This window comes from Drechmeria coniospora, chromosome 01 (genome assembly GCF_001625195.1).
Source record: "Drechmeria coniospora strain ARSEF 6962 chromosome 01, whole genome shotgun sequence".
Classification (NCBI taxonomy): Eukaryota; Fungi; Ascomycota; class Sordariomycetes; order Hypocreales; family Ophiocordycipitaceae; genus Drechmeria; species Drechmeria coniospora.
Window position 1 is genome coordinate 10,636,641 of NC_054389.1, and position 15,709 is coordinate 10,652,349.

Consider the following 15,709-nt stretch of genomic DNA (forward strand, 5'->3'; position numbering starts at 1 on the left):
TCGATATCTGCTTAAAGCTCTTGTACTTGCCCGCGTTCCCTTTTGTTCTATATTTAACGTTGCAGCTATTCGTTGCCGCGTCGCAAGTCTTCTCGGTCCATGGCCAACATCAGCATCAGCATCACGGTTGGGGGAGGATAGTGACGACTGTCGACGTACGCCTCTGTATAAGCGAAATTTCTCTTCAATATTTTTCTCAATGGTGACAGCCTGACCGCTCACAGCAAAGAGAGCAAGCATGGTAGGGAGAAGCAACGATGGACTTTTCATCATTAATTGTCAAGACTGGGCTGGGGTCAGTTACGCGCAGCGGAGCGAGGCGGCGAGGTGGATGACTTGGCTGAGTGGACGGACTTGGCCGATTTATTACGACACAAATATGCAGACCGGAAGAATATATGCACCACTGCTCCATTCATCATTGATGAAAATCTGTACTGTACTGGAAAAGGACGCATCACAGACCTTTCCGTGACCAAGTATCAGGATCGAAATATCAAGAATCCCCATGACGTGCCATGCCGCGATCCATATCACGGAGCACGTGTCGGGACGCGGACCGGGCGGTAGTCGACTCGTGGCTGGACAGGATTGGACATGGTTTGAGAAAATAACTCGTGTGGAGGACGGCGTACTATAAAAACCTAGGCGTACATGTACGTATGCCAGGAAATGAATAGCCAGAGCAACCCAGTCAGACTCAACCCATCGGGGGTTAACCTGTGGATACTCAGCTTGAGAAAGGAGAGGCGGCGAACGCAACACTCACTGCAGGTATCATACTTCCCCATGTTGGGGGGATGCCGTCGCTTCGTTTCACCTTGCATTTTTGTATGATTCATCGACTCAATCAAAACTGAAAATGGCATCATTTCTGCGCTGGAATTATTCTCCGTACCGAGCATGGTGTTAACTCGGAGAATGTACTTACTTGATTGTACTGTTAGTGAGTACACCGTACATATTACACCATATCTGACAGTAGAATCCCCCTTCTTTGTGCTTAATTGTATGCTTCACTTGACAAGAGTCCCCGATCTCGTCGACTTGCCCAAAACCATCGACTTGTGTTTGTTGCGACAAGGCACCAAGTTACGGTGAGGCACGTGTTAGTGCTCACGTCACCCTGGAAAGTTTTACCACCCACCAGAGCCCCTACGAACCCGCCAAATGTGTGCGTCGCACAGCGCAATGGCGACAAGAACTGCGCCGTGGCCAAAGTTGTATATCAATCGATCCATTGATAAAATATGGCCGTGGTCGTACGATTATCCGAAAAGTTGCCCTCACTCTTCATGATATCTAGCTACAGATCTTCGATCGTGTGTACTGCCCTGTTATACGGTCGTACATCACTGGATACGATGGTTACATCAACAAGGCGGCACGGGTGCGCTAGTCATGGTCTGCCAGGAAGCGTCGTCGCTTCGTGAGCGACTTCGGCGACTCAGTCTCGAGACTCGACGACGGAAGTATGCTTGTGACTTCGTACTTCATTGCCAATTGGACCAGCACTAGTTGTTTTCGAACTATAGATTTGTCCAACCTCTACGGATACCCCGTACTCGCCTAGCCTTCGGCAGAATAGTCTCGGTCAGCGAAATGACCTTGCTTTGCCGTCTGGGACTTGGCAGCGTTGAGATTGTTGCTCTCGTCGTCCTGCTGCTCTCGCTCGCGGTGCTCCATGCAAAGGTTTGCCATCAGCCACGTGCAAAGATCATGCCCTGACACGATCTCTGACTAGGTCGGCCTTCTTCCTGTCTCCCCGAGGCCTGGGAGACACCAACAAGGAGCACAGCCCGCGAAAGCCCCCGCAGTAGGGTTGGTCATAGAACCTCTGACGGAGTTCGACTGGAAAAGGACAGAGCCTCGCAGACTGAGGCCGTTCAAGAACATCTACCACGTCACAATGGGTACGTACGCCTGTCCGCTTCCCTTTGATGCAGGACCATGGCAGGGACGAACGGTACTAACCATGCCATTTCGCAGCGCTGCAGTCGGATTCGCCGTCGAATCTCATCACCGTTGATAAGGATTACCTCGATCGTGTCCACCTCCGACGGAGCCTCATCGGCCAACATGGCGAAAAGGTCCACGGATGCCTGCCTGGAGGGGTCGAGGCCGTGCGAGAGCTATACATCTACCTCCTCCGCCGCTTTCTTCCCGCTCGGTACCCCACCATGTTTGCGCTCTCCAGAGACGAGAGGCAGCTGAGCAATCTCGTCACCGGCAAGACCTTCCCGGTCAGCCCGCCGGAGGACCCAAACGACGCTCTGCGTGTTCTTGGGGAAACTGTCGAGGAGGACATGTTCCTGCTGCACAATACCCCAGAGGGCCACAAGTCATTCGCTTTTCTCTGCTGCTTCCCCGCAGGCTTCGATCCGTCCACGAAACTCGGGAAGCTTCTCAGGGATATTCATTCGCCGGTGCCGTCGTACGACAAGATCGGTGCCAGCATGGAGCGCTTTTTTGCCAAGCTGGAGGTCGGGAAACCGGTCAAGAGGGCAAACGCGAGTGCACCACTGGTTCCGACTGTCAGATCCGTGCTAACCGGCTACCGCAGTGGGCAATGCAAACGCATGGACAGCTGCACGACAGCCCACGTCACGACATGTCCGATTCCGCAGGGGACCCTGCCGCCATGGATGCGGCGGATATCGATATCGACCACGTGCGTGGGCGCCTCTCCGCTCCAGTCAAGATGTGCTCACCATTCTCCAGGTCTTCTTCCGAGTAGAGCTGCAGACGCTCACTCGCTTGCCGCAGACGCGGGCCCTCCTCTTCTCCTTCAAGACGTACATGTACCCGCTGCGGCAGATCAAGGAGGAAGGGTTGGGGCCTGATCTTGCAGCAGCCGTCGAGGGCTTGAAAAATGGCAATGCGCCGGCCATGTGGACGTACAAGGGAGGTCATCGCTGGTCGAGGCGCGTTTGTGAGTACCTGCGGGCATAATGCAACATGGGAGATCCGCAAGCCTGTTGTTGCGCCAATGAAGGTCGAACTCACAACAGCATGGCTTTGCAAACGCGACGGGGACGGACACCTGGTAGACCCCGATGGAAAGGATAAAGCAGTATTTACATGCGAAACGGTGTGGCGGGTTGAGTTTGACTGAATGAAAGGCAAACCCAGTACCTACTTGTAGACGGACGTAAAAGTACGCGTCATGCTCCCGAGGTCCCCTCGGTTGACAAGCAAGAACTACTTTGGCATGGACTGACCAGCTGCTGTCATTCACCGCATTCTCAGTGCAGGCACCTGTATGCAGCTGCAGCTAGACATTGACGCTCCTTGTCCGCGATGTGCCTACTATCTCTCTCCTTTTCTAGCATGAAAGCAAGGCGTCAAGCAGGATTGCTCTATCGTCAACTGCATCCGTACGGGGTACCCCGTACTGCAGTATGTTGTACAGTACGTTGTACTAAGGCACTTAGGGTAATATATTATTACTTGTACGGAGTAGTACTCCGTAATAATTCTTGTACTTGACATGTACAGTAAGTAGTCTTAGTCAATATTATCTCTTAGCAATATCAATATTAATACTGCTTGCTTGCTCGGTGCGGAAAGTCACGTGACAAGGCTAAATTCCCCCGCCGGAAATGCCAATGCAGTGCCGTGATTGGCTTCCCGTGGCAAACCATGTGGCGCGGCCGTCGGCCCCTACAGCAGACCTGGCTGGTAATACTGGGATCAGACAGGTAAGTAAGTACTTAGGTTCCCGCCCGTGCAGCCTCGCGGCAGGCACTAGCCACATGGATGGATGAGGGAATGACCTGAACCTGAGCCTGAGCCGTGCGGCGGTAACTCATCCCGCCATCTCCGCCCTGTTTGCTCCAACGAGAACGAGGCCCAACGACGGACTTGCAAACAAAAGCCTCCACCCGTCTTCGCAGCAGCAACCGCGGCCGTTACCACCTCGTTTGCATTGCCCGTACCGTGCCGTACCGCACCCATCCTCGTACCATAAACTCAACACCCTGCCGGACCAGACAGAGGACGGGCTAACCCCCCATTATTTCCTGTACGAGTTGCACAACTCCATCACCACCTTCGCCTCATTCTCCTGCTGCTCCTCTCTTTCGACTTCGGTCTCGTTCAGCAGCACGCACATCGACGGAGCGCACAAGTCGCTGCTGGCAAGCAATTCAATTCGACATCTCCACCCGCGCGAATCGCCTCCCCGCCTCTCGCCCCGTCTCGGCTCGTCCCGCTCGCAGGCGGCCAGCATCTGCATCTTCGACGACATCTCTCGCTACTCTGCCATCGTTGTGCGAGGACAGCCACCGACCTCGGCTCGTCCCCGATCGGCATCTCCCATTGTCGGCCCAGGCAGACTGGTTGGCGACACCGGCAAACCTTCCGCTCATACCCTCATCCGGACGCCTCATCCTCCCCTTCCCCTTGGTGAAGGGGACCGACCGACTGCCCGACCGGCTGACCACCCGACTTCCTCGTCGCACAACGACCTTGTCGTGTCACGCGGCACCTAGTAGATCCTGCCGGCTATGCTGTAAGGCGTTCGCTTCCGCCTGTCGCAGTTCCTTTCCCCGCCATCGATCAATCACCCTGGCCATCGACTGCGCCGCCAGCCTTGGTTACGCTTCGAGCCGCCGTTCTGAACCTCAGGTCGGACCGCGACTCCGCTTGACGCTTCCCGCTGCACACGCTGCACGTCGTTGCACATCCTTGCATCCCGCTTACAATGAGCGCCCCACGTAAGCTGCCCCCTCCCCCCTATATCGCCATGTCGCCATATCAGCATGTCACCATATCGTCACGTCACCACATCACCGTGCCATCGCATCGCCGCATCACCGTCAGCATAACCACCACTACCTTCGCCGTCCATCCATTCGGCTGACCGCGATCCAACAACCGATGCTGACGCTCCAACAGTCTCGCCCGAAGAGCGCGAACGCTACACTCAAATCATTGATGGCATTCTCACCACGGCAGACCTCGAGACCATCTCCCGAAAGAAAATCCGGCAGGGTCTCGAGGCTTCTCTTGGCGGCCGCGACCTGAGCGACCAAAAGGTATCGTTGATGTCTTTTTTTTGTTTGGCTTCGCTCCGCGAACTTCTGCCGTCTTATCTACTCCAAAGGCCCTTGTTACTCCCCGATGCTAACAAGTATTCGTCGCAGGATGCGATTAAGAACCTCATCGAGGCTCGGTTCGATGCCGTGTCTGGAGCCGGCGCGGACTCGGTACCTGCATCATCCGTTCCGGAACCCTCTCCATACAAACGACCGGCTACCAACGGCGTGTCCGAAAACGCCGAGACGGATCCGTCTGCTTCGCCCGAGCCTGTGAAGAAGAAGATTAAGCGGTCGTCGCCCTTGGAGGATGCAGATGCACGCCTCGCCGCTCAGCTGCAGGCGCAGGAGAACAGCCTAGCCCGCAGCCGTTCGACGAGGGGAGGCGGTGACCGCACGAGGGTTGCCAAGAAGAAGAAGGCGCCCCGGAAGAAGAGCGCGAAGAAAGTCGGCGGAGATGACGACAGCGATCTTGATGGCAGTCCAGACTCAGCCCCCAAGAGAAAGGCTGGCGGCGGCTTCCAGAAGCCCTTCATCCTGAGCGCCACCCTCGCCGCACTCTGTGGCGAGACCCAGGTAGGTCCGACGGCGGCCTGCCGTGTGGAGATCTTGGGGCGCTCAATGACCAATGCTAACCTAGCCGCAGCTGTCCCGTCCTCAGGTCGTCAAGAAGCTGTGGGAGCACATCAAGGCGAACGACCTCCAAGACCCCAGCGATAAGCGCCAGATTCGCTGCGACGACAAGATGCACGCCGTTTTCAAGCAGGCCAGGGTCGACATGTTCCGCATGAACAAGGACATCGGCAGCCACCTGTACCCCGTTGGCGAAGAGTAGTGGCCGGACTCGATCGCTTGCTGACCCGCGGAAGACATGGGGCGAAAGCTGTCAACGCGCGCGCCGTCTTGTCTAGTTGGACAGTTGTACGACACCTAACGCGGTTATGGCGCAAAGGGGGAGTATCTACCTATCTGATTTGCGATTTGTCGTTTGGCACATGGGCCGGTAGCATAGGTCACGCGAGCACAGGAGAGTGGAGCTTGATATCACTGATTTCTGTTTTGTTTGCACCTCGACCACAGGAGAGAGAGTCTGGTGAGGGCGTATTTTTTTTTTTGGCGAAAGATGTCAGGCCCAACATCGTTGCTGGCTTCCGTGCCCTGGGTGCGGAAGTCTTTTGTCTGTACGCACAGCACAGCACGTTCATGTACACCCTCTGTTTCCGACGGCCAATCGAAAATGTTGCAAAATGCGGGATCGGATCGGATCGGATCGGATAGGAAGATGGAACTGGGATCAGAGAAGCGTTGTCTGTCTCTGCGTCTCTGTGTCTCTGTGACTACGGATACTTGACGTTGACATTAATGGCTAGAGCTGGTGTGGGAAATGTATCCATCGATATATGAGGGTTAAACATGTCTTAATGAAACTGACGGGATAAAAAAGGGCGTCCCCCATTCTCTGGCTCGGAACAGAGCTTTATGTTTTGTGGGCAGAAAGCTGCTTGGGGCGAGGCAGCACTGGCGGGTAGGATCAACATCCATGTGCTCCGCAACGTTGAGCGGCTGCACGGGACACTTTTTTGCTACATAGTTATTGGTATCGACACTAAGGTTACTGATACGAACCCCCCATAATAATAACTCATAGCTGTACATGCACGCCTAGCTTGCTCAATTGCTGGAGAAAAGCCAAGCAATTGTGACAGGATGAACAATGCTCCGTAATAGCACCTGTAGGAGTCAGTATTACTTACGCATCAGTATTAATTATTACATGTAAGTAAGTAGCTGCATTGGGAGTGAAGACACCAACCTCCGGAGTACAGATAAGTACCTAAGTACCTATTGCCTACCATCCAGATACCGGTACATTATTAGTACATAAGTGCAAGCAGTAGGTACTGCCCTCCCAGTAGCTATTGCTAGTGCTTTCCTGGTACTTTGGTTGGCGAGCAAGGTACCGAGACAAAGGCGAGGCCCTGTGTTCACTGCCAGCCCCGAATGAGTCTCTGAATGAGTCACAGAGCGTTGTATGCCTGTAATTCAGGGCCCAGCAAGCGAGTTGTACTTGTATTCACTGACAAATGCAATTGCGGCTGGGCTGGGAGAGATTTGGTCCTGGTTCCCAAGCCCCCCCCTTCCCCCCCCCACTTGAGCAAGACTGTCACCCCGCCCCGCCAGCTCCCCATCGAATATCAAGATTTCCTTCTATTCACAAAACTCAGCCAAAAGCTTCCACTCCATCAGTTCGGTTTTTGCCAGTCAACATTACCCCGAGAACCAACGGAAACAAAGCCCTCGGACAGCCTGACTGCTACTGCTTCCATCGCCGTCGTCACGGCCAACAAGCAACCAAGCCAATCGCACTGCAGCTCCATTCCAATCGCCGTTTTCTCGTGCTGGGACCGAAGGGTGGTGACAACGGGTAGAATCTCAAACATCGCCCTTCCCAATCTGCCCGTGGTCATGTTACCTCCCGAAGGAGGAGCATCTGCTTCCGGGCGAGGTGGCTCCGGCTCTAGGGGACGTCAGCGAGGGTCTCGTGGTCGAGGCGGAAACAAGAGAGGGAGAAGGGGCCAGGGACCAGCTGGCCAGGAAGGCCGTGACGGCCATGCGAGGCCACCGAGGGGCCCTGAAGCTCAGCACGATGCCGCCGCCTCCTCTGCGAGCTCTCATACGGCCAATATGTCGACTGGTGGACAGAGGCCTGCGGATGAGGCCGCTGCTGACGATGCCGACGTCTGCTTCATCTGTGCAAACCCAGTGACCCATCATTCGATTGCCCCCTGCAACCACACGACCTGTCATATATGTGGCCTACGCATGCGAGCACTTTACAAAACAAAGGACTGCGCACACTGCCGAGTACGCCCCCTTTTTGGAGTCGTGTGTGCTGTTTCACGTTGGAAGCGAGCTGATACTAACACGTTTGTCATCAGACCCCAGCTCCGTTCGTCATATTCACCGACGACTCCGAGAAGCGATTCGAGCAATACGTAGACAAGGACTTCACTACCACCGACACCAACGTCGGCATCAAGTACACCAATGAAGACATTGTCGGCGATACCGTCCTTCTTCTACGCTACAACTGCCCCGATGCATCCTGCGACGTTGCCGGCCTCGGCTGGCCTGACCTCCATCGCCACGTCAAGTCTGCCCATAAGAAACGGATGTGCGATCTCTGCACCCGTAACAAGAAGGTCTTCACCCACGAGCACGAGCTCTTCTCCGACAAGGAGCTGGAGAAGCACATGCGCCACGGCGACGACAAACCTGGCACCGCCGAGCAAACCGGCTTCAAAGGCCACCCACTCTGCGGCTTCTGTGGCGAGCGATTCTACGACGACGACAAGCTGTACGAGCATTGCCGAATGAAGCACGAGCGTTGCTTCCTCTGCGACCGGAGAGACTCGAGGGAGCCCCACTACTACAGAGACTACCATGCGCTCGAAGAGCACTTCAAGAAGGACCACTTCTTGTGCGCCAACGGCGAGTGCTTGGAAAAGAAGTTTATCGTCTTCGAGTCCGAGATAGACCTGCAAGCCCACCAGCTGAGTGAACATGGAGGCAGGACGGCTGGTCGAGAGGCCAGGCTGGTAGACATCTCGAGCTTCGATATTCGGCAATCCTATCAGCAGGAAAGAAGAGGAGGCGGCGGTGGTCGAGAACCGAGAGATGGCGACGGTCGGGGGGGCAGAGGCAGAGGAGGTGGCAGGGGGAGGGATCCGAACGAAGACGTGGTTCCGCTCACCTCTGCACAGCCGCTGCGTCGAGACGAGATCGCCTTCCAGCGCCAGATGGCCATTCATTCGGCCCAGTCAGTGTCGAACCGGACATTTGGCGGACAGCTCACAGCCCCCACTCCAGCCCAAGCAGCAGCGTTATCGCGCCAAAGCAGCGCATCCAATACGCCCAGGGCTACGACACCCAGGGCCACGAAACCCAAGGCTCCGACGCCAAGGGCTTCGACACCAAACGCCGGTCAGAGCAGCGCCGCCGGTCAGCTGGCATCGCTCTCCCTCAACGACACCTCCAACATGTCGGCCGAGGAGCGCGCCCGTCTCGTCCGCCACAACTCGGTCGTTGAGCGCGCCGCCAACTTGCTCGGCAACGACCGCAGCAAAGTTTCCCAGTTCCGAGATCATGTTTCCGCTTACCGCCAGGGCAGCTTCACCGCTCCCCAACTCATCGACGCCTTCTTCGTCCTCTTTGCGGACGTCTCGTCCAACGCGCTCGGTACTCTTGTACGCGAAGTGGCCGATTTATTCGAAGACAAGTCCAAGGCCGACAGCCTACGCAAGGCTTGGCAGGACTGGCGAGCCATCAACGAGGACTACCCCAGTCTGCCGGACCTTAGCGGCATGCATGGCACGACAACCAGCTCGTCCGGATGGTCAATGGTTTCTTCCTCGAACCCCGCGCTTTCCAAGGCGGCGCCGAGCCGGGTGCTGAAGCTAAAGAACAGCACAAAGTCAGGAGGAGGTCCTGCCCCGGTGACCCAGACTGGGCCACCGGGTTGGGCGGCACCGCCAACGACTCGCCCGTCACCATCACCTGCTTTCCCATCCCTGCCTGCATCGGGGTCTTCCTCCGCCGACACTTCCCGTCCGTCCTGGGTGGGCTCGTCATCGTCATCAGCCCAACCGTCACAGCCCCGAACTGCGACCGGTCGAGGCAGCGCTAGGAGTGCTGACGCGTTTCCCGCTCTGCCTGCCGCTCCGAAGCCTCTGACCACCATCTTTGGTTACGGCACTGGCCGCGCCGTGAGGAGAGATTATGGCCACGCCGAGTCCAATTTCCAGTGGGGCAGCGGCCCATCGACCCTCGCGACCCCGGAGCAGGAGTCGACAGACCACACTGACGAAGCCGCCGGCAAAGGCAAGAAGGGAGGCAAGAAGAAAAAGGTGCTGGTTCAATGGGGATAGCGGTTGGCACCAACAACCACGTTTCGAGGACCCTCGGTTTTGTACAGTACGTTACTTGGGAGATTATCGAGTGGTAAGCCCTCATGATTCGCTATCTTCCGGCATGGACATGGATCAGGGGGGTGGGATTATATATACGTGTCCGGACACGTGCAGGTAGACATGGAAAATTACGAGGATGGATTGATGCCACTCGCTTCCTGAAGTCGAGGTGTTTTCAATGCAAAAATGCATCCCAAAGCCATAAACCAAGCAGAAAATACGTAGAATACATATCATAACAATCAAGCCGCCTTGTTCCAAGACGAGCAAGAATCTCACAGCCATACTTGTTCCTATCCAAAATTGACCCCTTCACGTGCCGCGCTCCGCATCCTTCGCTTGCCGACACGCCGGCCATCATTCACAAGTTGGCAGGCTCATAATACTCCCTGAATCGATCCGTCTTCTCCCACTCGACGTTGTACACGACGTTCCAGCACACAAGGAGTAGCATCGGGAACCTTGTCGTCCAATAGGACAGATATCCCTCCGGTAACGGCCCGACGGTGCGCTTCAGCGAGTCTGTCATGTCCTCATAGTGGTTGCGCTTGTTGCGCAAGGCACGCAGCAGGTCCAGCAGCCTAGACCCCGTGTACTTGCGCTGCTTGCCCAGTGAGTCGACAAAGTCGCGCGAGAGTACCCGCATAAATTCACCCTTGGTGACCTGCGGAGCATGCCTCTCGAGCTCCAGAAGCGCCGGCGACGGCGGTTCCCTCGGCTCCTTTTCGAAATGATCCGAAACGTCGCAGAGGAAGGCCAGACGTTTCTTGGCCGACCAGAAAAAGGGGTGGCACATGACTTCTCGAGCGCTGGGTCGCTCGCGCGGATCTGCTTGGAGCATCGACGCAATCAGATTCTTGGCCTCGTAGGCCACGTCACCGAGCGAGTCGAGCGGTCGTAGGTTGTGACTGCCTTTGCGAATGTTCACCTCGCGCATGTACCTGTCGCCACAGTCAAACGGATGAGAACCGTTTGTCAGGACGTAGAAGAAGACGAGGCCCAGCGAGAATATGTCGATGGCACGGGTCGCCCGTCGATTGCTGGCCGTGGTTCCATCTGCAACGTGCGCTGAACCAGAACCGCTGTGCGTGCTGGCTTCGACCATGGCCACGTCGCGGGCGTCATCGTTCAGGAGAAGTTCGGGAGCACGCCAGCCCGAGGTTCCGGCCGCTCGACCCGTCGTGGCTCCAAAGGACGACTGCCCGTCCTCCATCTTCTTGCACAAGCCAAAATCGGAGACGAGCAGCCGCGGCTTGCCATCCTTGCCCATATTGACAAGAATATTCTGGGGCTTCAAGTCGCGATGGACGATTCGCAGAGTGTGGAGGTGGCTAATTCCGTTCGTGATCTGGTACAGGACCCCGGGTACGTCGATCCTGCCGGCATTGGCCAGCTCGCGGTACGAATGTGGCCGTTCGACAACGTCCGCCAAGGACGCAGCGCAGCGCTCAAGAGCGATGTAGAGGAAACCATCACGTATCTGTTGAGAATAATATCGGATCACTACCGGAGCCATTGATCAGCAAGGATAATCACAGGAAAGCGGGGGCACAAAACAAACCGTTCGGGTGATCGTCGCTCTCTCTCAGCAACCGTGTCTCCTGAGAAGCAATATCGTAAAATTGGATGAGCATACGCTTCACGGCAACCTCTCGACCGTCAAACTTTCCGGCGAACACCAAGGTTCCGTTGCTGCCGGTTCCCAGCTGCAGTTCGGTGTTGACTTCTATGTTCCCCATCCGGATGATGGGGCCGGTGACAGCCTGCATATCGTTCGCAACCGTCATGACGTCGGGCTCCAGACTTGGTCTGTCGCCGAGCTTCTTGGCGTTGTTGACAGCCTCCTCCACCGTGGTCGCCGAATTCTCATCCTCTCTCGACTGAGACGCCTCGAGGGCGCGTCCCTTGCGATGCTTGACGCCGCCTCGCCGGCCCCTGTGAGACTTCTTTTTCTTTTCCAGTACGACGCCCTGCTGCGCTTCGTTCGCGCCATTCACGGTCCCTTGCTCCGTCTTATTCTCGGCCGCGCTCAGCGCTGCTTGCGGTTCGTTTGATGCATCGGCCTTGTCGCCCTCAATAGGTGGGGTTGTCTCGACACCCAAGGGTCTGACCACGTCCCTAGCTTCTACCTGGCGCTGCTCGTCGCTCTCGTTCGTCTCATCCATGGCAGGTTGTCGGGCTTTGGATTCGTTCGAAACACCGGCTCGCATCCTGGCTTCTCTTTCCGCCAACACATCCGACGTCAGGTGCAGAAGGATATCCTTCAAGCTGCCGCCATGGATGCGCCAGCTGCGGTAAGCCCGACGAAGCTTCTTCTCGTTATAGATCAGGGCCGCGAAGAAGACGAGGAAGAGGATGGGGTTCCTGATAAAATCGACGACGCTATTCGCCGCACTCTGAGGAAGGCTCTTCACCTTGTCGACGATTGTTGGCTCTTCCGCCTCGACGGCAGGCACCTCGGGCACGTCATCAGAGAGACTCTCGGCAGTTTCGCTGCCATCCGTAATCATGCCCGGGTTAATCACGGGCGGCTGCACGCTATCTCCTCCTCTGCGGGCGTCGAGGGAGTGGGTGCCGACGAGGGCCTTGGAGATTTTGTCCTCGTTGAGGTCGTCCCAGGCCGAGGCCATATCCCACCATCCTGGGAAGGTCGCCGGGGCGGTCGGGGCATCGACGATGAGGGGATACGCGCGGCCGGACATAGCATACCAACTGCCGGTTTCCGTGTGGTTGAGAAAGATTCTCGTGCTGCGAACGCGAGCAACGTTCGGGTCCTGGGACGGCATCGCCGGCTGGGGTAAGACCACAAGTTCCGGATTGCTCTCCGTCGACGCATCCCAGGGTCTACAGATGTCAAAGACGCGAGCGACGGGTGTGGCGAATTTTAGGCTGAAGAGCGGCGCCGGCTCGTCGGCACGGGCAATGTCAAAGGCATAGATTTTCCCATCGTGTCGGCTCGCGATGTAGCGGCTGTCGAGGGTCGTATGGTACTGTTGGAGCAAGTCGAAGTCGTAGTTGTTGGGTCCCCACTCGGCGTACTTGAGGGTGGCGATCGGTCTACCGTCACGGCGTTGGATACCGACCGTGTACTCGGTCCGACCGAGAGTGATGGTGCCTGTGGAGCTGCACTCGCGTGCGTCCTTGCCGTAGAAGTCGTTCGGTCGCTGGCAGCTCTCGGCTTCGTTGACTTGCGAGCCGGTGGAGCCGAACCACTTGAGGACTCGACCGGTGGCAGCATCGAGCGTCACCATAGTCGTCTTCTTGTCACCGGTGTAGACGACGGGAGGTTCTTCGTCGGCGAAGGGAGCGAGCTCCTCGACCAATCGCTTCATGGTGAAACCGGTGGAACGGGGGCGTGCGTCGGGGCTGGGGACCCAGACGTAGAGGCCGCCGTCGTGATTGGGCTCGACGGCCCAGATGTAGTGGTCGACGGGGTTGTAGTCATCGTCAAGGACCGAGTTGTTGACGCGGTGGTGGACTGTCTCCACCATGGGTTGGTCGACCTCTAGGTGCCAGCGCTCCTTGCCGGTCTTGCGATCGGTGGCGTAGAGGTCTCCATCGACGGTCGCCAGAAGAACAAAGTCTTCCACTTCCCAATCCTCCAGACTCCGCGCATTCTGCGGCGTGGCGACGCCAGCAGAGAGGGCACTGCTGGGTCGAAGATGTCTTGGGGAATTTGGTGCTCGAACGGACTGAGCCGGAGCCAAAGTTGCGATGGCGCTCGCATCGTCGGGGACAATGGTTGGCCTTTTGTGGGCCGGTTTATTTTTGTGGTTAACATCACGGGGGGATGATCGCTCGCCGGGCTTTTGCCTCGGCGGCTGTCCTACTCGCTCATGGTGCCGTCTCGAGGCCGCCGAAGCCTCGTCGTCGTCGTGAACCGGGCCTGTGGTCGCTGCGTATTCAGCGGCCTCTTCGGGCTTCGGATTGCCGAAATGGGCGGCGGCGTAATTGCGGATGGCGGCTTCGTTCTTGGCCTGCTGCTGCTGGCTGCTGCTGTCACCAGCCTGGGGAACAGGCAATGGCACGGCCTGAGGATGTTGCTTTTGCTGCTGCTGAGCATCGGCAAGTGGTAGCCATGGGAGGAGGAGGAAGGCGAAGGCGAGCAAGAGTTTCTGCTGTTGCGTGGACCCCCGCCCTTCAATCGGAGGCCGTCGCAGCATGTCGGAAGAATTTTCCCAGCGGTACGATCACATGGAGGCTCGCGTCATCCGTCGGCGGTCAGTCCAGTTTGCTGCCTCTTGCTTGCTTGGATCACGAAAGACGGCAGGGCTGTAGGGAGGCCATTCCAGTTACTTCGGTGACGGGCCGCGCAAGCAAGAGCGCAGGGTGAATCGAGTGAGGGGGTGGCGAAGAACCAGAGGTAGGGAGCGGACCGAGCGAAATTGGCCGAGCGACGATGGCGACCGTCGTCGTTTCGGTGAACTAATTTTGATAATGGTAAGACGCGGTTGTGGATTTGCCGGAAGGATTCAATCGATCAATATTCATCCAGGAGGTGGGATGAGCGACGAGTTGAGGGCTGCCGGGGTGGAGAAGGAGGTGTACGAGCATTACCTACTGCAATACTCGGCTGGACGGAGGGATGGACGGATGGTTGGACGATGGTTGGATGAGTGGATGGGTGGATAGGTGGGTGGAGGGAACCAGCCAGAACCAGCACCATTAGGAGCACGCCATCCCTGCCGAATGGCTCGGCGCACTGCCACACCGTGCCATTGTTGAGCCTTTTTTCCTTGCGTGCTTGTTGCTTTTCCATCCGGAACGTGCCCGCACTGTGGCCAGTAAGTAATACAGTACATTTCGCACTACTGTACGGAGTACTTACATCTAATAAGTACATGTAAGGACGGAGTACGGAGTAAGTACATGGACGGGGAACTGTAAGTAAGTACAGTACAGTACATGATTGCCGCCCTGCCTGCTTTTACTGGTATTTTTATTTCCATCGGTAATCGGCAGTGACGACAGCATTGCTCGTCTCGGTCGGTTCACACTGTGGCTGCAACCCGAGCCTCCTTGCCTCGTCGCTCGCATACAGTTGGGGGGGGGGGGGGGGGGGCAAAAAGTATTTGCCCATCTTCAGGTACCATTTTCCATTAGGTTATATTGGACTTGGAATGTGGTACCTAAGGGTAGGCAAATACCTTTTGCCACATACTGTACTTAGTTTCGTCGTCTCCCATCGTTCGCACTGTGGCCATGCCTTTTTGATCGCCAGCAGCCCACTTCGTTTGAGGTAGCCTGCCAATGGACTTGCTGGCGCGCTGCCCAGTGCTGCGAGAATCTCAAATGCATATTGATACTGTACTTGTATGGTGAGTCATCAAGTCACAGCGTCCAGCCGGCAAAATTTCCGGCGAATTCCACCTTCAAGCCCTGTCTTGATTATGTCAATCATCAACACGAACACTGAAAAACATCGCGTGAGACATAGCATGCTATTAATCGCCCTCAGTCGTCATGTTCTTGAATCGCGTGCACTCCTACCTGGCTTGGGAAATGTTTGAACGATACGAGGCATCGGATAAAAAGTGTATAAAATTCGACCGGATGCAGCTGTTACCCATCATGGGACTTGGAAATCACCAGTCATGGTACGAGTGGCTATTCAATAAGTAGTATTAGTGGATGATCGGCTGACACGGAGTGCTCCGAACGCATGCGGGCAACCCCACTCGAGACACGTCCAGTTATCTC

The 15,709-nt window shown here is 56.5% G+C and overlaps 4 protein-coding genes across 4 annotated transcripts; 3 read left to right on the forward strand and 1 right to left on the reverse strand.

Annotated features, from left to right (window-relative positions):
• Positions 1-1,602: 1,602 nt before the first annotated feature.
• On the forward strand, positions 1,603-2,952 carry DCS_02831 (uncharacterized protein; the record flags this gene model as incomplete). Its single annotated transcript, XM_040800157.1, has 5 exons — positions 1,603-1,692; positions 1,745-1,913; positions 1,990-2,562; positions 2,628-2,671; positions 2,722-2,952. The coding sequence occupies 5 exons, from the start codon at positions 1,603-1,605 to the stop codon at positions 2,950-2,952; spliced, it is 1,107 nt and encodes a 368-aa protein (XP_040661040.1).
• A 1,753-nt stretch (positions 2,953-4,705) lies between these two features.
• Positions 4,706-5,874, forward strand: DCS_02832 (SWIB/MDM2 domain protein; the record flags this gene model as incomplete). Its single annotated transcript, XM_040800158.1, has 3 exons — positions 4,706-4,718; positions 4,900-5,615; positions 5,686-5,874. The coding sequence occupies 3 exons, from the start codon at positions 4,706-4,708 to the stop codon at positions 5,872-5,874; spliced, it is 918 nt and encodes a 305-aa protein (XP_040661041.1).
• A 1,631-nt stretch (positions 5,875-7,505) lies between these two features.
• On the forward strand, positions 7,506-9,967 carry DCS_02833 (C2H2 finger domain protein; the record flags this gene model as incomplete). Its single annotated transcript, XM_040800159.1, has 2 exons — positions 7,506-7,925; positions 7,979-9,967. 2 exons carry the CDS (start codon positions 7,506-7,508, stop codon positions 9,965-9,967), a joined length of 2,409 nt encoding a protein of 802 aa, XP_040661042.1.
• A 403-nt stretch (positions 9,968-10,370) lies between these two features.
• Positions 10,371-14,172, reverse strand: DCS_02834 (uncharacterized protein; the record flags this gene model as incomplete). Its single annotated transcript, XM_040800160.1, has 2 exons — positions 10,371-11,512; positions 11,571-14,172. The coding sequence occupies 2 exons, from the start codon at positions 14,170-14,172 to the stop codon at positions 10,371-10,373; spliced, it is 3,744 nt and encodes a 1,247-aa protein (XP_040661043.1).
• Positions 14,173-15,709: the final 1,537 nt, after the last annotated feature.